The following is a 23,149-nucleotide window of genomic DNA, read 5'->3' as shown; positions in this document are numbered from 1 at the left end:
TTGAGGCCTGCAGCCTAGCTGTGATATGTATTGACTATCTGTCTTCAGTTTTGAAATTTATCTTGTTGATTAATAAGATTGCATGTTTGGAGGCCTTCTGCCGTGAAAGAATTGAATTATGAACTCGTAGGAGTAAAGGTTCGGCTATGTTCCGATTTGGTTTAAATGTGTTGGCAAATTACAATTCTGAAGTGCAACTGACCGCTACCTTATTTGACCCTTTCCACAATCCTTATCACCTGTTCTGCCCTGCGGGTTTAGCAGGTGTTTCACTGGTAGCAGAGCGTGGTTATGCATGTGCTTACCAACCTAGTTGCGGACAGTTTACTCTTGTTTCGATTGTGTCTGTGGCATCGTATTGTTTGACTTGTTATTGTTTCAGATGTTAAGAGAATGGCAGTCAGACAGTGCCCACGGATTGGCCTGCTGAGAAAAGACCATCTCGTTTACGAGATGGCAGTAAGGCATCAGCCGACGGAGGGCAGTGTTCCAGACAGAATTGCGTGCTGCTGTGCTGCAGCCGGTTGGCGTCACCTTGGCTGTGATCGGTGAGACACGTGCAGCCATCAAAATTCTTGGTGAGGCCCTTAAAGGCCTTGTGGATACTATTGGTCTCCTAGAAGGAACCCAACCTAGTGACAGTCATTTGGGTCAGGTGCGGGCACAGTTGGCGCATTTAACTAATCTGGTGGCTGATTTGAGTATGTTAGATTTGGGAGAGCATCCCAAAAATCGGCGGCTGAGTTGGGAACTCGGGTGAGCGTGTTGCAGTTAAAGCCTTCATGCTTGGAGTTGGATGGGAGGAAGTCTGAAGATAGTGACTTGCGCTATCATGGAGAACAGAACATGTGGACCAGGCCAGGGGTGGCATTGTTCCAGTGGCTGTTAAGTTAGATGCCGTGTTAGCTAAGTTGCCTAACCCTCTGGCTTATTTATTTCAGGGTCTGACCGAACTGATTGTAGAGCGAACTGTTTAAGCAGAAAATGTATTGTGGTTGTCGGTTCGTCTCGAACAACACACGGCCACTTTTCGCCTTCTCACACCACGTGATGCTGTCACTGGTATACCCGCTAGCTAGAGGCGAGTTGCAGAACATCCTCTCACGAGCCATGTCCGAAGTGTTTACCTTGCAACAATTAAGGGGGCCCGTGCTTAGTCAAAGATTAACCACTGGGGTTCGGAAACCACTTGAGTGCTGCCGCATTTAGGAAGTGCAGCGGGGTCATGAGCAGTTGTATCAGTGTGTCGATCTAGTCCACATAGCTTCCTTGTCCTTGCTGCATCTGCATTATCCTTTGAGAGCCACGGGCGCCGGAAGGTTGCAGGGCGCGACATAGGGGCGGATTCCATATTATCCACATCTGTTGAGGTTAGCAAAATGGAATCCAGGCGTTGATTCAGATGCGGCATTACAGCTCATCTGGTACGCTTTTGTGATCAGCCTCGTGCTCCTAGAGCCTATTGCTGACGCCGGGTTGGCACGCGAACCAGGGTTCGAGTCTTTAGGCCTTGGTGCAGTGGCGTGGTCACCCCCGCATCATTCCCTTTGCCTTAAGTTTGTTCTCGGGTAGGTGGCGAGCTCGTTTGCGCTGTCTTGGATTCCGGTAGTTCCTTGTCATTATTGAGTTTTGAGTGGTTTTTGGAATTTGGGCATCGTACTAGACTCCGTTTGGTCCCGTCCTCGATGCAGAGATGTTGGGTGGCCAAATGCTAGGTGTGGGTGGCCAAATGCTAGGTGTTACCTTTGCAGGGTTGGGTACGGCGAATGCATCGGTTGCCGATTATTCCTGGTCTGTATCTTTGGTTAAGGGACTACCTGTTAATCTAATATTGGGGTGTGATTTCATTTATAAAACCGGACTCATCTTGGATTATTCCGCTCATACCTTTTCCTTTAGGTTATCACCCGGTGAGAAGATTGGCCTTCTCCAGTGTGCTAAACCTGGTGTATGGCGAACTGCCACGACCTTCGGCGTAGAGGTTGCAGCTAATGAATTTGATCTGGCTCATATCTTGCCCAATCAGGCGTCTCAGCTACGCGATTTGTTGCACAGTTTTTCTCAACTGCTTAACGATAACCTGGGTGTCATCTGCGTTCTTGAATATCATATCCGTTTGTCTGATGGCACCCCCCGCTAGGATATCTCCATAACGCCTCTCAACCCTGAAGGTTAAGATACTCAGGGCTAAGATATCTCAGATGCTGCAACAATAAGTCATCAGACCCTCTACTTCTGCTTATGCTTCTCCAACTTTTCGTGTACCTAAGGATCAGGGGCGGAATTTCAGACCTGTCGTTGACTACCGGCGTTTGAACGCCAAGGTTGTACTCGAATCAGTACCTTTGCCAGATTTGCATTATTCTTTTACTTGGTTTGCCGGTGCTAATTGGTTTACTGTTCTTGATTTGAATCAGGCCTATTATCAGTCTCCGTTCGCTGAGGAATGTAAACATGTCACTGCCTTTTGTACTGATTGGAACTTGTTCGAGTTTAACAGTGTCTCCTTTGGGTTAGGTAGCGGAGCGGCGGTGCTTACTCCTCTATTGGATAATATTCTTGGGGACTCTGAAGTTAGTACATGTCTATAATCATTTGGACAACTTGGTTATCTATAGTCGTTCGTTTGAGGAACATTTGGAGCATATCCGGCAAGTTCTTTTGAGGTTACAGCGAGCTGGTCTAACTGTTAAACCTAGTAGAATTACGCCATCTAGGCGGAAGGTATCTTTCTTAGGCCACATAGGCTCGGGTCAGAGTATTCGCATTGATCAAGAGCAGTCGAAAGCCCTGTGGGCATTGCCTCCTCCTGTTGATAAGCGGGGAATAGCTAGATTTATAGGCATGGCAAATTGGGCGTTTTGTGCCCAATTTTGCCCAGTTGGCGACACCCTTAAATCAATTACGCCTTAGAGGAGTGCGTTTTGAATGGGGACCTGCCCAGGAGGCTGCCTTTGAGCATATTAAGACAGCGATGGCCAACCCGCCGCTTCTTGGGGTACCCGATTTTAGCAAAAGGTTTATCGTGCAGATTGATGCTTGTAATGCCGGTATTTCAGCTGTTCTCCTCCAGGAATTTGAGGGGCAGAGACAGCCATTTACATACGCGTTTCGGCGGTTAACAGATGCCGACCTTAAGTACTGTCTATGAGTGGGAGGCCTTGGCCGCTTTGTTTGCATTAGAAAATTATCGGTTCTACCTGGAGCATTGGGTTTTTCAATTGGAAACCGACAAAAAAGCGTTGAGCTGGGTACCGGCGAGGCCGCGTAAAATTGGCCGTACTACCAGGTGGCCAATACGTATTTCAGCATTTCAGTTCGAAGATAAACATATTGAAGGTTTTGAAAATGTCTTGGACGATGTTCTCAGCCGGATGTTTACCAAAGACGTGTGTAGTCAGGGAAGGGAGCAGGTAGACAGCGACAATCTTAATTGTATAGTGTTAGGTGTAATTCCCGTTTTGTTTGAGGACATTGCACACCATCAGGATCAGGACTCTGTGTGGGCTGGTATTAAGCAACGAGTGTTGGCAGTAGAGCTGTCGGAAGAATATGAGATTAGGAGGGGTATTCTTTACAGGAAGGTGGGCACTGATAAGCAGTCTAAGATCTGTTTGCCTGCTACCTTTGTGCGTCCGTTCTTCGGTTATTTTCATGATTCATTGGTGGATGGCCATTTAGGGACTTTCAAGACGCTCCAAAACATCAAGGAGCATTTAACTTGACCCTCTATGGGCCAGGATGTTAGACAATGTCTCTTGTGTAACGTAGCCAAATCTAACAATGCCATTCAACAAGGCTGGTTGAGTTCTGAACGAGAGTCCTTTCCCGTGCACAAGCCCTATATTGATTACTTGAGACCTTTACCTCGGACTAAAAGGGGTCATCGATATGTACTCGTTACGATTAATACATTTTCTAGGTTTACTTGGCTCCTTCCGAGTCGTAACGCTACCTCTATCACCACGATTAATCACTCGACTAGTGTCTTTAGTGTTTTCCGGCACATAAGCAGCTGGTTAGTGATAACGCTCCTGCCTTTCTTTCGGACCCCTTTAAGGCCTTCTGCTTTCAGAATGGTGTTAAGCATGTCATCACCACCCCGTATTATCCCCAGGTGTCCTTTGCAGAAAGGGTTAATCGGAATCTTAAACCCCTTTGATTATTTACCATCAGAAAACAACCAGCAAATGGGACTGCAGTCTTCCCTCGCTCAGTTTTGCTTTTAATACCGCCAGTCACGAGGCCTTGTGAGTTACGCCTGCATCCTTGATCTTTTCCTATCCAGTTAATTCCCTTCTTTCCAACTTGCGGGGAATTCAGGACCTTATTCCACATGACGTTAATCCGCGCGGGTCATCAAGGAAAACTGGAAAAGGGCCAGGCGTAATATACTCAGAGCTCATAATAAGCAAGCCGAGCTTTATAATCGTAATTGGGAAACCTTTAGGGGTAGGCCAGGGGACCAAGTTTATGTCTGCAATTACTAAGGGAGGCAGGTGTGCGGTGGCAACCTTAGTAAATTTAATCCGCGTTTCCTTGGGTCTTGCGCTATTATGCGACTATGAAGGCCAGTAAATATGTTGGTTAAGGAGAACAGCTCAGGCGAGCAACATCGGGTTCACCTTAGTGAAGTTAAGTTCAAAGCTCGGGGTTTGAATTAACCCCTTTCTGGGTTAAGTTTGAGGGGGGGGGGGGGGAGGTTGAGCCGTGCTCACTCCGAACTATGCCTTTCCTTGAATTTGGCTGTCTAACTGCGTTTGGTTGCCGCCATCGTTGCGGTTATGCCATGGTTCTTCCTCCTACATGTGGCAGCAGCGATGTGTATCGATATTTCCACCGTGTACCATCTTTGGTCTTGTGCATATAGTTTCCAGCTAGTGTGTGTGCGGGCAGTCGGCCGGTTGGTGCTGACCAGGGAGGACATCTCAGTGCAGCCGGTCGGCTGGGACCGCTGACAGTCCCTGCGCAGTGTCGGAGCGTGTGTGTAGTCGTCCGATCGCTACGAGCTTCGTGGCTCACCGACCCAGGACGTCAAAGTTGAGTGGGGTCCTAAGTGCGCAGGCCCCGTCCGTTGATGTTGTGTCGTTCGTTTCGGTGGTTTGCTGTTGGGGAGCTTTTCCTGTGAGCAACACCGAGAGTTTGTATTGGTGAAATCGAGCCGCCGTGCTGTGGAATTAACTGTATTGGTTCACTACAATTCAAGTGCACCAGCGGAATTTTCTGCCTTGTGGTCGTTACTGTTCCGGTTACCTGCCCTGGCCACTAACGTAATTTCAGGCAGTGTCCTTTCCTCACCTGTTGTCACTGTCTAACACGGTGTGTAGTTTTGACAGCTTAATACGTATTTCATTGCGGATAATCACGTCTGTAACAGTTTGGTACTTGAGTTCACGTACCGATTGGTGGCTAGAAAGTCGTTTGGTCAGTCGGTCCGTGACTGGTTGGGTTACCGACGGATCAATTGTAGTTGGGTCCATCTGCTGTCTCATCTAAGTGAACGTTAATGTTTCGAGGGCAGGTCTCTCTCACCCCCCCCCCCTCCCCCCTCCCAATGGAGGCGTCTGAGTGCCGTTGTCTCTGCTGTCCTTTTCATGAGTTTTTAATGGTCTGTTGGTAATGTATTATAGCCAATGCTTTAAAAAAAATTTATTATTGTGGTTTATGTAAATCAAGGGCCTTCAGCCCGTATAAGTAAGTCTGAATTCTGGCAATCGGATATTTTGCTGAAAGTTACTGTTGTTGTGCTATCTTTTCGTTTAGTGGTCTGTCAGCCAATTAAAACTTAAAGGTTTAAGGTATTTTGAATTTTTGGAAAATCAATTCTAGGCCTTCAGCCACAAAACCTTATTATTAAATTAGTTATTGTTGTTGCCTTACTTTTTCATTTAGTGTGCTTTCAGACTTAAAACCTAAAGTTTTAAGGTATTTTTGAATTTTTGGAAAATCAACTGGGGCCCTTCAGCCGCTTAAAGCCTTATTCTTAAAATTTACCCTTAAGCGAAAACGTTCCGGCCTTCTACCTTAAAAGATTATGGTAATATATTTCAAAATTTTGAAATTTAATTGTGAAATGTAGCCGTTTGTATGGCACCTTGTTTATGTTTGTTCTAGCCACCTTTGCCTTGAGGATTTCAGCCTAGCTGTGATATACATATATATTTTAATTATTTTATTTGGAATTTTAGCTGCGTGTCTTCAGTCTTGAAATTATCTTGTTGATCTTCAGGATTTCTTGTTTGGAGGCCTTCAGCCGTGAAAGATTTGTATTTTGTAACTCGTAGTAGTAAAGGTTCGGCTATGTGCCGATTTGTTTTAAACGTGTTATTAAAGTACAATGAATTACAATTTTGAAGTGAAACTGACCGCCACCGTATTTGGCCCTTTCCACAATCCTTATCACCTGTTCTGCCCTGCGGGTTTAGCGGGGGTTTTAAGCACGTTATTATCACTTCATTACCCCAACTATGTATCCGTCTTGTACCAAATTAATTTCACTTACCCTTTACTTATACGAGCAACATATTTCCGTAACACATCAAGATTAACTTAAAATACAAAGTGCCATTTGTGCAGGTAAGATGACAATCTGAGAAGCAATGCCTCCGAGTTCTTTATGCGAAAATTCTTAAAGCTCTTTAAATAAAACAACTTTACTAACATTTTATATCTTTTTTCTTCATGTCTACAAATTTATTTCACAACATAGTGAGCCCGCTTACGAACACATGTCATCCAAAGAGAGACTGGTTTCTTGATACGATCACTGTACAATGTTGGACTTCGTTCACGGAGCGACAACCTCATCTCTGTTTCCACCGCTTCACCATTATCAAAGTCAAGCCCTCGAAGCTGCTTTAAAGTTTCGAAACGGAAGAAAATCGAAAGGGGCCGAGCCATGAGTGTATGTAGGATGATCCGTGTCAGTGAACCGAAGGCGTCGGTGTGCTGCACATGCCGCAGCGTTCGTGTGCAGTCTGTCATTGTCCTACTGAAGGAGAGGGCACTCAGCTGGAGGCACGTTTACAACACACTATTTCTCACGAACTCACATAATTACGGTACACATCGCCAAGTCACACACTACAATTTGGATCCTTCTAGCGTCAGACATTTTCAATTTACATCGGCGAAGTGGGAAAGTCGGTCGAGTAATATGCATGGCATTTAACTCCTCAACCGATACTGCGAATAACACAAAATGTTCACAGACGTTACTCCTCGGCACGTCCTGGTATTTATATGAGTGACACCATAACCGGGCGTAAGACTTCAAGATAAACGGAACATTGGCAGTTGGACTTTTACATGAGAAGGTTGACGTCTCTGAATGATTGGGATCGCAGCCTTCCTGTGTGTCAGACATTCAAAACATACTTTACGATCTGGAACATTAATTTGTTCAAAATGACCGCTACAGATAGCCAATGTGTCCAGAACAAAAGCACCGTTGGACGTCTGACTTGCCTATGCGAGAAGTCAGTCTTCCACACGAGCGTCCTGTAAAATATTTTACATACACGCAGCAATACCGAAAATAGCGCACCAAGAGACGAGCACCGGATCAAAATGACATTTATTAGACATAATGATACGGTTGACTGATTCAGATGATCTTAAAATCAAGACAAGTAAACAAATACAGTGAACACAAGCAGACTAATATAGTGCAACGTCAGTACCCCGTTGGACCACCTTTTACTCCAATACATGTCGCAACACCGTCTGCCTTCGAGTTGATTAGATGTCTGATGTCCTACAGCAGAGTGGCCCGCATATCTTGAATAGACACCCCCAAATTACGTACGGTATGATTTCATCTGCGTTTCAGCTGATCCCACACACTCTCTGTAGCGTTCAAGTCCGGGATGCAGGTCGGCCATGAGAGAGTCGAAACATGACGTATGAAGTCTTGACCAATTCGAGTTTTACACGGACGAGCATTATCTTACTGGAAAACTACCCCTGGTGAAGAATCAGGCTCAAGAATATCGCCAACACAACGCTGGAACGTTAAGGTTCCATGTAGCATAATTAAAGGGGACCGCCTATCGTGGGCTGTAGCCCTGAGGCCATTACGCTAGCTGTGCAGGCGATGTGGTGCACGGCAGCGAGGGCGTAACCGTAACGTTCACGAGGGTGCCTCTACACTCGTATGTGGTTATCATCCGTTTCCAACTCGAGTCCCGCTTCATAACTAAACACCAAATTTTAACAGTCTCTGGCAGTCCATGTCGATCTGGCTCGGTTGTAGGAATCAGCATGGGTTTCGAAAAAGGCAATCGTGTGAAACCCAGTTCGCGCTATTCGTCCACGAGACTCAGAGAGCCATAGACACGGGTTCCCAGGTAGATGCCGTGTTTCTTGACTTCCGCAAGGTGTTCGATACAGTTCCCCACAGTCGTTTAATGATCAAAGTAAGAGCATATGGACTATCAGACCAATTGTGTGATTGGATTGGAGAGTTCCTAGATAACAGAACGCAGCATGTCATTCTCAATGGAGAGAAGTCTTCCGAAGGAGGAGTGATTTCAGGTGTGCCACAGGGGTGTGTCGTAGGAACGTTGCTATTCACAATATACATAAATGACCTTGTGAACGACTTCGGAAGTTCACTGAGGTTTTTTGCGGATGATGCTGTGGTATATCGAGAGGTTGTAACAATGGAAAATTGTACTGAAATGCAGGAGGATCTGCAGCGAATTGACGCATGGTGCAGGGAATGGCAACTGAATCTAAATGTAGACAAGTGTAATGTGCTGCGAATACATAGAAAGGTAGTTCCCTTATCATTTAGCTACAAAATAGCAGGTCAGCAACTGGAAGCAGTTAATTCCATAAATTATCTGGGAGTACGCATTAGGAGTGATTTAAAATGGAATGATCATATAAAATTGATTGTCGGTAAAGCAGATGCCAGACTGAGATTCATTGGAAGAATCCTAAGGAAATGCAATCCGAAAACAAAGGAAGTAGGTTACAGTACACTTGTTCGCCCACTGCTTGAATACTGCTCAGCAGTGTGGGATCCGTACCAGATAGCGTTGATAGAAGAGATAGAGAAATACAACGAAGAGCAGCTCGCTTCGTTACAGGATCGCGAAAGCGTTACGGAGATGATAGATAAACTCCAGTGGAGGACTCTGCAGGAGAGACGCTCAGTAGTTCGGTATGGGCTTTTGTTGAATTGTCGAGAACATACCTTCACCGAGGAGTCAAGCAGTATATTGGTCCCTCCTACGTATATCTCGCGAAGAGACCATGAGGATAAACTCAGAGAGATTAGAGCCCACTCAGAGGCATACCAATAATCCTTCTTTCCACGAACAATACGAGACTGGAATAGAAGGGAGAACCGATAGAGGTACTCAAGGTACCCACCGCCACACACCGTCAGGTGGCTTGCGGAGTATGGATGTAGATGTAGATGTAATACCGTAGACTGAGTCGCTGACGTCTCGGCTTTTATGGCAGTACACGACAAGGTGCCTGAATTACAAAGTCGCATCCGAAAGGCGACTTTGGCTTTCGCGTTTGTCCTCGGCCTCGAAATGGTAGCATCACCTGAAGTCATGAAGACCTTCGTGTTTCACCGCATGGCCCCGCTACTAGTCGAGTTCCTCGAGCGTGGAACCATAATCAGTGTGCAGTGCTATGAAAACACTTTGCCGAAACTGCGGTGCACCATAAGCACAACGCTCGGGAATGTCTCGGACGATGACGTCCAGCTCCACACTCCCAGTGGGACGAATGATACTCTTCAGCAATTTGCTTGGGAAACACTACAACGTCCTCCGTACGGCCAAGATCATTCACCGCATGATTTTCATGTATTTAGCGACCTGAAGAAAGACATGCGCGGACTTCGATTTCAGTCGGACGAGGAAGTGGAACAGTAGGTGTGCTTGGGCATACGTCAGCGGCCGAGAGCGCTCAACGAAACAGGACTAGTCGTCTCATCTCCCAGTGGGACAAATATCCTAATGTGTCTGGTTATTACTTACAAGGTCCCGTTGTGGCGTGTGTTCAGTTTTCATCTGGCTGCTCCTCATATTACTGTGTGTCCAACATTTTATTAATCAGAGAATAATTCTTTTAGAGCTAGTCTACTTCCCACAATAATGAATGTATACGGTAAATAACAGGAATCCTGTGAAGATTCGGATACCATTCCCTCGAATACGGTGATATTCCAGAAACTCCAAGGTAACTGACACCAGGAGCACGTACTTGAAAGTCCACTGGTATTGGTCACCTACTACGAGGCTTATTTTATTTTATTTTATTTACATGTCAAGTTCAGTAGGACCAAAATGAAGAGAAAATCTCCAAGGTCATGGAACGTGTCAGTACCTAACAGCAGAACCTTCTTTCTGCTAGACTTTGCAACTAACCTAGGCCTCCTAATTGCTGAGGACTGCTGCAAGTTACCTACATCTACGGCTACACGAGGTTCCTCTCCACTCAACTCTGACAGTTGGTCGTATCTATTGCATTTATGCAAAGTAAAACTGAATACCTCCTCTTCCTAGCTACCTTCTTGCCAACTGCCAGTTCCCATTCCCCACCACCCTTCACCCTCCTCAACCTATCTAGTTCCTCCTTTGTGCATTGTAACTGCACCTGAAGGGCACAGATCTTACGCTCCTGCTCCTCTATTAACTTGTTTCTACTACAGATTCTACATTCCCAGGAGAGGATGTCCCTAAAATGACCACTGGCTTCCCCACTGCATTCCCCCCAATGAAAATACTTTGAACAAATCCCACACCGTAATCCACTACTCACAAACCTACGACAGAGCCCACACTTTTCACTCATGGTAAAATTTTACAGTTACTGAAAATAAACTATACGTCTACGTTATCAAAATTCAGTTACACCAGTAGAACTATTTAAGAACTAACAATAATGGTCTCGAAATTCTCTGCCTACTAAGAAAGCACCTACTTGTATTAATACTACTACAACACAGCCGATACCAATACCAGCAAAACTTCACACAATTATTAGCTAAAACCAAAAAATTAAAACGACCACTGTAACACTAAGAGAAGTTAAAATACTAAATGAAAATTTTATTGAAATATTTCACTAGAAAGAATAATAAACATCGGTTGAAAACTAAAGCACGAAATTTACTAAACGACTTCAACGCACTGGAAACACTATAAAACACAGCGAGCGAACGATTACAAAAGTTTATTAAGTCGTTATTTCGCCACAAACGGCACGCAACACCGCTAAAATCTATTACATGTAATAACTGTATTACAGAGCACAAATAAGTTTGTCAGTACTTAGCTTATAAGCGCTACAGCTACAGTACACACCGCAAAATGTAAGGTCCAATCTCGCTGAAAATCCAATGAAACTTTGCACAGACGTGATGGGCTGTGTTCTAGTATTCCCATCGATCGCGTCCCTTCACTCTTTTCAGTTCTGAGCGCACAGAGTGCACATAAATATGTCTAAAAAATAGACTCTCCCGTGATGTGTGAGGGTCTGGTGGGAGATTTTGCCTGATGTCTTCACGACAATTCTCGGCCGCACTGTGCAGAGGAAATGAAGATGCTCCTGCAACGTCTTCGATGTAAAGTGTTTGAACACGCACAATATAGCCAGTAATTGTCTCCCCCTGCGTTTCGTATCTCCTCACATGATCCGCTGGCTTCGAAGACCACATTCTGGCACAGACAAGGAGCTGTGGACCAGTATAGAGAATTGGCGGAAAGCACAGCCGGTTGCTTTTTATGATGAGGGTATTGGAAAGTTGGTACAACGCTACGACAGATGTCTTAGTTGGAGATGCGGCTTTGTAGAGAACTAGCTGGAAGGTGTAGATAGCTGTTGCAAATAAAACATCTTTGATTTTCACATTGGTTTCCATTTCGCGACAGATTGGACCTTACTGCCGAATAGCAACCGCGTATTTCACTATGATTAAAAAACGAACAACATTATTAGAGCTATTTTTAACTGCAGTGCATCAAGAACTACTTCTTTTAAGGTTTTTAAATTAACAACTACATTTTCATTCAATTTCCAAACGAAAAATTATACTGCACGTTTTATTGTGTTCTGTTCGTAGTTATTAGTCAACAAAATCAGTTTCCAAAGTACTTTGCGACTGTATTTACGTAGCAAGTTATATGGAATCTAGACCTTTCGCTGCTTACAGGCGTTGATAAATATCAATGGGGACAGTTGAAAAATGTGTGCCCCGACTGCGACTAAAATCCAGGTCCTCCTGCTTACATGGCAGACGCTGTTTCCGACTGAGCCACCGAGGACACAGACGATATTACGAGTGCAGAGACGTATCTCCTCCACGCTCCCCGTGAGACGCACACTACATTTTAGTGAACCTGCCCACCATACTAATTACTCGCGGCAGTCAATCTACCGATTCCCGTAAGAGTTCGGGCAATTTTAGTGCATCCGCACTGAAGAAGACCATGGGCCGATATCCTTATCTATATGAAGATGATATCTATCCTTTAGGACATGTCCCAGTGCGGATGTACTCACATTGCTCAAACTCTTGCGGGAATCGGTAGATTGACTGCCGCGAGTAATGAGTATGGTGGGCAGGGGCACCAGAAATGTAGTGTGTGGACAGAGCAGGGCAGAGATAAGCAGTTTCAATACTGTCTGTGTCCTCGGTGGCTCAGTCGGATAGAGCGTCTGCCACGCAAGCAAGAGGTCCCAGGTTGGAGTCCCAGTTGAGGCACACATTTTTCAACTGTCCCCTTTGATATTTATCAATGCCTATAAGCAGCGAAAGGTCTAGATTTTATATAACTTCATTGTTAGAGAGCTGCAAGATCATCAATGATATCTGTACAGATAGCAACTTCATGTATTTACCTATTGTCAACGGATCTCATCTTGGTATCCATTTGCAAAGAAGGCATTCATTTGTAAGGGAAACTGATATTTAGCAGTTGATATAATTTCTTTGAAACACAGGTGGGATTAGGAAAGCCCGTTAACTATAGAGTTATTAAGCGATAGTCTCTAAAATGGAACATGATATAGGTGCGTTCGAGGTTCAAAATTAGGAAACTTGTCAAAGCTAAAACCGGATAACTTACCGGAGTGACCTGCCTGGCCTGTACGATACCTGAAACAAGAAAACCCATGTTGGTTACTAACATATTAATACTTTACGGTGGTCACAGAAAGGACTTAACATTTAACAACAATAACAACTTTTAACGTCATTGAAGATAACTGTAAAAAAGGTTAGTGCTTCCATATATCTGGGAAACATAATTACAGAAGACATGACAAGCAATAAGGAGGTCAAAACGGGTGTAGCAATTGCCAAGGAGGCATTTAATAACAAGACGAGGCTTTGATGTGAGTGCATGGACAGAGGAAGAGACTGGCAAAGAGCTTTGTATGGGGGGTGGCATTATACAGAGCTGAGATGTACACTGAGGAAAGAGGAAGGTGCAAGAACAGGAGCAGTTGAGATGTGGATTTGGAGGAGGACTGAAGCGATAAAATGGTTAGACAAAGTGAAAAATGAGGAGTTGCTGAGAAGAGTGGGTGAAGGGAGAGAAGTTTTAATGGTTATCAGTAAAAGAAAATACGATTTTCTTGGACACTGAATGAAAAAATGTAGTTTATCGATGGATGGTGTGGATGGAAGAAGAAGGGGACGCAGAAAATACCAGTTGATAGTGCAAGGATAGAAAACAAATACGAGAAAACTAACCAGGTAAAAAATGACAAGCTTGCGTGTAGAGCTACATGTGAATACCTGCCCTAAGGCAGCACACTGGAGAAGATAATGATGATGCAGTAAAATTTTACTAACTTCGAAAATGTAAACAACCTTTCTATTCCATTCACATATTTGAAACATTACTTACTAGTGTACATATTCGTGTTCTATCGATCATCCCGACAAAAAGGTGTTCTTATGTGTTACGAAATATATCAGTTAGTATTTCCAAAGTAGAAACTTAATTGTCATGAAGAGGTAATTCCATACCCAAACTGTATCTGACACATTTAACACTGCGTAAATGTCGTTCATTTTTCCGTTCGCTGCGTAGCGCAGTCAAGAGATTCAGCAGTCTGTTTTCCACGTTGAAGAAAATATAATAATAGGTACACATCTGCTTTCAGTTTTGACTACTTCTCTCAGGTTTTCCAGTGTGGTCCCTCAGTTTGTTAACATTACTAAGAAATCTGAAGTATGGTTAAAATTATCACGATAGCTACATTGCACACAAGGCACGATAAAAACTACAATAGGTTTGCCATTATAGTAAAGAATGCTGAACCCATGACAACCGGTCAGTTTGAGCACTTAACTATGTGCGAAGCAGGGAGAACGATGTAGGTTACATTCGTCGATAAAATAAATATCAGAATTTAATTCAGGCACCTTAGACTCCAAATTATTAGATGTCTTCTAAATCGCTCTGTTCATATTCTGGGTAACTTTAAAGACTTCGAAATAGCTATGCCCCTGTTCAGAGAAACTTTTTCTCTATTCTTGTGTTTATTGTAATCGGTTACATTGCGTACTTATCTCACACTGTACAGTGAACTAGGGCTAAACAGAACACATACCGATGAAATTGATAAGAAATGATCATAGCACCGATTTGCACAAACAGGGACCATAAATTCCGAAACATACAACGAAGCAACTAAAAAGATGAAGTAGAAAACCAAGCGAAAAAATCGTGAATCCAGAGACACACAACTATTCTTGGAACTGATTCTGAAATTCGTTTCGTTGCAAACCAATTTCTCTCTAGGGAAGAGGGTTGTGCATAGAGGGCATACACGAAGTTTTTTGGTCGATACTTCACTCTAGCGACTGATTTCAGAATGACATGTAGGAATGCCCACTGGAGACCGTCGCAGGCAGTTTCCACCATTTTATACAGTTTTTGTTGTTGTTAGACATGAGATTCTGTTTTAAGCAAGATTTTAATTTATTTCGAGTTCTACATATTCAAGTGTAGTATAATATATTGCAGGTATTAGGAACATATTGTTAACCAGCGTAAAAATTCACCAATAAGAACACGAACAAGGCGAATATGCTCCTGTTTAACATAAGACTGACAGGGAAAGGGGTACCAGCTGCCTCATTATACCCTTGTCAACACCTTTAAGATTTTTCCAAAACTCTTGGGCATGCCAACACATTTTGCGCTCTTCTTATCATGCAACTGACACCCACACAAGCTCCCATAACTGTATCCGGCTCACAGCCACTAGTCTAGTGCTTTAAGCCGCTCATACCCTTTCACTCGTACTTGCTCATTCTCATCTACTCATTCAGCCCAATTCATTACCATTATCTCTTTGTGTCTCTCTAACTGCCATTGTCTCCTGCCTCACAGCCACAGCCCCCTTCGTTCTATCCTAGTACTGCTCCTTTCTCCTCTCGCTGTTAACTGTCTCCCTCTTGCTCCCTCTTACTGCTGCTAGCTCATTAATTCCTTTCCACTTATGCTTCTCTTCTCACTGTAGCTCTCTCTCTCTTCTTCGTTGTGGTTGTCATAGACTCGGGCTCTCATTATCACTGACTTTCACTTGATTCCACTTTGTCCTTCTCTTTATTCCTCTCCCAATAGTACTGCCTCCTTCATTCCTTTCCTAGCAATCTTCTGTCACTGCCAATTATGTTCCATTGCGACTATGTCCGTCTCCTTCTACGACACTTCCCCTGTCTCCTTCGCTTTCTCTGTACCATAACCACTACTATTTTCCAGTATTTATTACTTTTCTTCTCTTTGGCACTGCCACTGTTTCCTCGTCTCTTAGCAAAAAAAGCATGAATATGTTCGCATGTCAAAATTGTAGGAAAACTTTGTAAAGGTATTGAGGAAGGTGGAATGAGGTAGCCAGTACCCCACTTTTCAGTCCTAGTCTTTTAATAAAGAGGTGCATATTCTCATTTTTGTGCTCCGATATGAGTATTTTTCGTTGGTTCCCTTATTTCTCCTGCTACGGCAGGGCATGCCACTCATCTGAAAAGAAATTTATGACTCAGAAAAATTTACTTACGTGAAATTGCAATAGTGCACAGTTACCGTAATTTTACACATCACACCGGATTTTATTTGCACGAAAAGAACATGTGTTCCCAGAATGCTTCTGATGATAATGGAGGCATTTTACAGCCGCCGGATTTTATGTGTACCGGTAGGGAAATTTTGAATCTCTATATTTCGGAAACAGGTAAAGATACCAAAGTTATTTTCAAGTTCATTTGAGAGAGGGATCTTAGGAATATACCATAAAAATTAGAGCCATTTTCTGTTTATAGCCCTCTAGGAATCCATGGCTAGGTTTCAGTACTCGAAAACCATGTTTTGGAGGTGTTTCTCGAAAACACATAAAGATTTTTGAAAACGGAAACATGGTAGTTATAGACAAATACTTAGAGAATAAACCGTTAAAAATTGAGTAATTTTCTGCGGATATTTATTATTTAGATTTCGTCTCACACTGGATTTTACGTGCATAATTTACGTGTACAAATTGAATTACTTTGAACTGCTGCATCTCGAAAAAGTTTAAAGATATCAAGAATATTTTCAGGGGTCTCCAGGATCTGGATGTTAGAAAAATATCCCACACATTTAATCCACTTGCTGTACATAGCCGTCTCTGAATCCGGAGCTCGTTTCTGATAACCAAAAACCGTATTTTTCGGGTTTTCTCAGGAGCCCCCAATGAACTAAATAGTGCCTCCATGAGCTAAATAATGCGTTCCGTTGACCACATCTGATGCAAAAAGAACCAAACGATTAGGTCCCTTATAGCAAGCCAGAGGAGTGTGTATTGTTTGAACTTTGGCCCTGTACTGTAGGATATTTACTGTAAGATGATCCTTCTTTGGGTATAAATAGGGTCCTTAGTCTAAGGGCTATCTAAAACACTTGACCCTATCTTTCTATTATCAATAGAATCTGAGGTATGAGCCCTGTCGCTTGTGCACTGATTTTTCAGTTACAGAATTTTACGGCAAGTGGATTTCTATACGTCCTTAAAATTAGTTATATGTGTGGACCATACTTCGGCGATACTTCGAAGGTCTTTTACCATGGAACATGGGGTATTTGAAAATTAATTGAGTTTCGTTAACGTTGTAACAGTTTTAGCTTTGTTGAAAACTGGAATATATAGTTTCAGTTTGAAAATATAATTAATTTGAAACTAGTTTTTCACAATACTTATGCCTAATTTGATTTCACTTGCTGATTATTGCTGTGTAGTGAAATAATAATGTCACAGATAGACGACTAAATACAGATTGGGCAAGGTTTTCTCGTTTTCAACGCTTTTAAATTTCAGTATGTAACGTAGCAACTACGTTACGTAATGCTGAATAAATATGCCCACTATATTTCGCAATTTTATTTAAAGGCTTCGATAGTAATTTTAATAATAATAATAATAATAATAATAATAATAATGTAAGGGCTTCACCCAAATTTAAATCAAAGTAATTCACACCATCCAAAAGGCGATTTTAATTAATATGTTTTCGCTATTAATCAAAGTAAATGTAAATGAGAGTATGCAGAAGGCAGTGGGCAGGCATACATCGAACGATCGGTATAGAAGGCTCTGAGACATCTCGAGTGTGTAGATTGGAGTGCCAGTTGCGCGGAAAAATGATAGGTTTCTAGTACCTCATAGACCAATTTCAGCTTGATAATACCGTTCCTGCATCAGAAAACGCGTTAGATCGTGAATGCTGGGGGGAGCCACTCCCCCGTAGAACTTCGATGGCGATATTGTGAGACATCAGAGTCGCGAGAAGATAGTCCCACTTGTTCTTAACCCTTCAGCTTAAGAAAAATATATTTCAGATGTAATCTAAAGCACATGATTTAGGAAAGGGCTTAAGAAAAGATATCCTCTTGTACATGCTATTTTCTTGCATTAATTTATAAAATGAGTAACTGCATGATTACTCAGTGGCGCAGAAGTACGAATAAAGAGGAGGTGGGCGCTAGTATTGGTGTTGAAAATCGCTTTGGGTCTTTCATGATGGACAGACCCACATCAGACTACTCCGATGAAATGCTAACTTTATTCGATCAATAAGTACTTATACAGTGCAAATGGCTTCCCAGGCACAGCTCCGAGTGTCTGGAACAGCAGTTGAGTAGCGACAGGTTATTCCGCAGTTTAATACGCCATTAAAAGCGTAAGAGAAGCAGTGATTTTGACTGTGAGATACGAGTCTCATTGAAACTCTGATAAACTTTAGAACAACGGTAGAACCACGTATAACGATCAAGATGTAGCCTCATCGTCATGGGTAAGCGATATTTTGCCTGGCTCAGGGCTGGTGTAAATTTCTGATATATGCATCAACATTTACATCCATACTCCGCAAGCCACCTGACAGTGTGTGTCGGAGGTTACTTTGAGTACCTCTATCGGTGCTCCCTTCTATTCCAGTCTCGTATTGTTCGTGGAAAGAGAGATTGTCGGTATGCCTCTGTGTGGGCTCTAATCTCTCTAATTTGATCCTCATGGTCTCAAGGTTTTACTGTACACAAGATGGCCGTAGAGTTTAGTGCAGTTAAACGTATCTAAATTAACCGCGTAATATGGTATTGTTCAGGCGTTCGAGTGTTTGCTGTAGCTGCATCATTAGAAGTCCCGCGTGGCAGAGCAAAATTAATTGTTTAACTCTGAGTAAAACCGGTACCTAAATTCTATGTACGTAAAGAGAAGACAGATTGTTGTAGAGAAGGCTGACGTATATTGCATTGTTCTGAAGGATTCAATGTGACTCAGTGTGAAGGTAATTTCTGAACATAAATGAGAGATGTGTCATCATAAAGCACGTAAGGGAAGACGTTAGCCTGATACTCTGTTATCTGTGTGCTCTCGGATCAACTACAGGTGTCAAACATTACTGTAATAGCAATCTCTTGCAGTTGTAACATGTGCTTTATTGGAGGACAGAGCTCATTTTAATTATATTTTGTTTATCACGGAAGGTCCGTATTCTTATTCGTTGCAACACCCTTTTTCATTACAATAATACTTGGTCGATTTGTTGCTTCCCAAAATTGCTTACATTGAGTAGCATCGAGAGCAGGAGTGCAGAACTATCTCTGAGAGCCAAACATTTTCGTGAGATATAAAGGTCGTGGTCTGTGGTGCTTACGACACGTAACAAACGTTAGGTGGACGTTGGGCCGCTGTGCGCCCGATTTAATACAATCTATGCGGCACCAAGCCTCTCAAGTGACTAACTACTGGCACCGATACTTTAATACAACTCACGTTATATCACATTCCAGCATTCGGTTCAGTCATAATGGTAGTCAGGTGAAATAAATCTCGGAGTAATAAACTGCTCCACCGACTCCTCTAACTTGTGAGCAGAATATTTGCTTCTAGGTACATGACCATTGTTTACCTTGGAACATAATTTTGGATTTGCAAAAATCTTAATTTTCCGAAGTAATTTTTGTAACTTCTGGAAAATACTGCAGCAAAAAAAGGTTAATTTCATCATTTAAACATGGAATAAGCTAGTTAAAACCGAAAGCCTGAGGCACGTCCCACGATACAACACTCTCCCCTATAAAAGATCAGTAACTCAGACTATCTTCTTTATTTGTGTTCACTTTGTATCACGCTTTTCTATGACAAATCATGCTTCAGATAAGGAATCTACTTAGCAGAAAAACGTTTATTCTGAGTAATGCGTAATATATTGTAAGATTTTTTGTTCATTTATTTTTTTATTTTACAAAATTTTATTTGACAAAATGTCGTTTTCTTCCAAAATGCGTGATATATGGTCGAAGAGCCCATCTGATCTAAATTTGTAAACTACAGTAACAGTGTTCTTATTTTCTAAATCTGACACATTTTTTGCTACAAAAATTATATCGCATCATTTTTCTCACAGTTCTTTTATGTGACAGTTCAAAATTTCTGGTTTTTACCAATGTTAATACAGAGGACGAGAGTCATGAGTTGGATTCATGAACAACATTCCAGTAACGTAAGTTGGTAGATTGCAGAATACGCAGGATATGGTGTCTCACTGAGCACCGGGAGCTACTGCACCATGAAGAAATACCCGCATGTCTCGCGCAAAAATTTATAGCCGTGTTGACGGAGCAACACATCCCAGCCATGTAAAGTTAACAACCCGTTTATCGCGATCAGAACTCATTTTCAGTTGCGTTTCCGATTTCATCCATTTTGTGATCCACAAGATGTGGTTACTGTGTAAAGTACCATACTGACTACGACGCTTGCATACGATAATATCATTTGTCACCCGAGAAAGTTACGTGAGTAACATTCCGACATGTAACAAAATAATTATCAACGAATGAAACTGCTGAATACTAATAACAGTAACTAAAGTGTGAAGTAGGACACATGCATTTTTGGCTTCTCGATAGCATTTTCTGGAGAGCAGACTTACCACATACGGCGAAGAGTGCCAACACAGTCAGTAGTTTCAACTCCATGGTGTACAAACAAGCAGTTCTTTTGCGAGCAAAAACTTATATAGTCAGACATAGACCTTGCGTGGGGCTTTAGTACACTGGAAAATTCCACGTTACGTAACTTGGTCGTAAGTAGTGTTAACATTTTGCTAGCTGTCAAGTTGTACGGACTATCGTAAGGTCAAAAGGCTCATTGTTTTTCTCCCAAGGCAATAAGTGACGTAGTACCAACAAATAATTGTGGTTTGCTGGCTATCCGTTTGCATGTATGCGATGTTTATGCGCGTGCAACATTGAGTTCGAGTAATTTACCTCGTTGGGGGCGTGTTATCGAGGGAACGACACGAAACAGATAACATGGCTCTCGTCAGCTGCATGCCACCTGAGGTGAAGGCAGCTCTGAGCATTCCTATATAACATACAGTTCTGCGTTCCTCTGCCGGTATGTACGGGGTGACACAGAGTGCAGTAAACATTGAAAAATTCAATAGTTCACGAATTAAAGTAGGTGGAGAGGTACACATTTGAATACATTTTTGACATGACATTAGGTTAACTGAAACAAAGAAAAGGTGCACAAATGACTAACAGATAGCGCTTCATAATTAACGTAAGAATTGATTTTTAGCGAAGACGATGACCTTTGTAACAGGTGCTCAGTATGTCGACAGTCGCTCATCAACAATGCCTATAGGGGAGACAGAGACGGAATGGATTACCGGGACAGAACGATGTCGGTAGTCTAATTTCGTCTAGAGGCGCAAAGGTGTCTTCAGACTGACAAGTGTTTAAAAAGCCAATGTCTGTTACGGTTTAGTAAGGTTGCGGCTGTGGTCGCGCGAGTTGCGTGTCCTACCTATAAAAGTGAGCGAATTGTCGGCTCTTTCATAACTTTCCGGACCATTTCCAACTAAGGTAAATCTGTCAGTTTTTTTTCTTCACGATCAACGTTTATTCCACCTACATTACCATGTACTTAGTAGCTATCTTTTTATACAACGCAGTTGAAAAAAAATTGTTTACGGGGGTCACTGAATATTTTCTCAACAGATAAGCGCCGGCCCGTGTGGCCGAGCGGTTCTAGGTGCTTCAGTCTGGAACCGCGCGACCGCTACGGCCACTGGTTCGAATCCTGCCTCGGATATGGATGTGTGTGATGTCCTTAGGTTAGTTAGGTTGAAGTAGTTCTAAGTTCTAGGGGACTGATGACCTCAGATGTTAAGTCCTATAGTGCTCAGAGCCGTTTGAATCAACAGATAAGCGTTTAGGGCGGAATGGTCCATTCCTTCCCGGTCGCCTTTTATTCTTAATTTGACGAATTCTACCGCATTGTATGCTTTTCTCACTTGCAGATTGTAGGTAATTATGTACGGAAAACGGAGAGACAAAAGTGGTTCATGAAAAGCATGGATCGAGACGTCGAATCGAAAATTAATAAAGCGATTAGGCACGAAAAACATCGAAACAACTTGCCGTGCCTTTGCTTGCTTTAAAACTATACGTAAAGATGAGAAATGGCAATCTCCTTCCAACAACTGACAAAACCTACGGAAATATTGTGTTTACAATAAGGAGGAAGAGTTATGACATGTCATATATATGAAGAATGTGGAAAAATAGATGTTTTGGTATGATTATGACAGAAATGCGCATATCAACGTATCAACTAGCAGAAAGAAACTGATGCCAGCACCCATTCCATAACGGAACGAAACTGGCTGGAGAAACTGGGTCCTTGGATCTTTGGCTCGGCCCTCCCTGCTTCGAGTTTCAGGAAGCAGTACAATCAGTGGGTTTATAACGCGCGTGCTTTCGTAGATACTGAGACGATGCAGCCCAGCTTACTTGTAAGATGTGTCATCGAAGAAAGTAAGGAGGAAAAAAAGGGAGTCCATTCCCAGACCTCTAAAATTACCTCCAAATGTTCGACGGGCCGTTCCGGCCCGGTCTCCCCTAGTCGAGGGACAATGTTGCGAACAGTAACGTACAGAACATCTGTAAGTATTGTGAGAAACTGCCGCCAGATGCTCTCTTTTAGCATCCCTAATGAGGTCGGATAATCGCGGTAGACTCGCGCCTTCATGTAACCCTAAAACCAAACGGATTGAGGCCTGGGGACCTAGGGGCCAAGAAGGACATACTTGGCAGCTCAGCACGCGTTCATCGCTAAACGATGTGCGCAAGAGATCCTTCACTCAGGTAGCAGTATCGAGTGGAGCGCCATGCTGCATGAAAGTCGTAGCTTTCAGTGGGGATAGGGATGATCTGACTCTCCCTCTCACTATAGTTCATTTTACACGCAATTATCTTGTGGTGCCACTGATGTGTTGCTGTTCATCACCATCTGTTGACCAGATTTTGCGGTTTTTTGGGTTTAGCACCATGTCATTTAAGGCATGTGCATCAGTCTATACCTCTCCACCTACATAATTCCGTAAATTACTGCATTTTGAAATGTTAACGGACTTTTCAACCACCCTGTATGTTCATTAACCATCATTAAACACCTTCATCTAACACCTATGTGTCTGTCTTGTAACTATTAGTTCAAACATTACAACCCAAAGAGCTGAGAGAATCTTATTGACTCGTGGGTGACAATAGAACGAAAACGGTACGTTTTGCGATTTTTCTTCCCAGTTATAGGAATGAAATTATTGTAGGGTTTA

At 42.8% G+C, this 23,149-nt stretch overlaps 1 protein-coding gene across 1 annotated transcript in view; it reads right to left on the bottom strand.

The window, feature by feature from the left end:
* Positions 1–20,532, bottom strand: part of LOC126101308 (uncharacterized) — a 59,865-nt gene extending 39,333 nt beyond the window's left edge. The window contains exons 1-2 of the mRNA XM_049911985.1: positions 20,456–20,532; positions 13,098–13,126 (exon numbers count right to left, since the gene is read on the bottom strand). Of these exons, the coding sequence (XP_049767942.1) occupies positions 13,098–13,126; positions 20,456–20,501 (75 nt within the window). The 5' untranslated portion in view covers positions 20,502–20,532. The remainder of the gene's footprint in view (positions 1–13,097; positions 13,127–20,455) is intronic.
* Between the last annotated feature and the right edge of the window lie 2,617 nt (positions 20,533–23,149).

The sequence above is a fragment of the Schistocerca cancellata genome, chromosome 9 (genome assembly GCF_023864275.1).
Source record: "Schistocerca cancellata isolate TAMUIC-IGC-003103 chromosome 9, iqSchCanc2.1, whole genome shotgun sequence".
In the NCBI taxonomy this organism is placed as follows: Eukaryota; Metazoa; Arthropoda; class Insecta; order Orthoptera; family Acrididae; genus Schistocerca; species Schistocerca cancellata.
The sequence above is the reverse complement of the archived record's forward strand: the minus strand, read 5'-3'. Positions and strand labels throughout refer to the sequence as shown.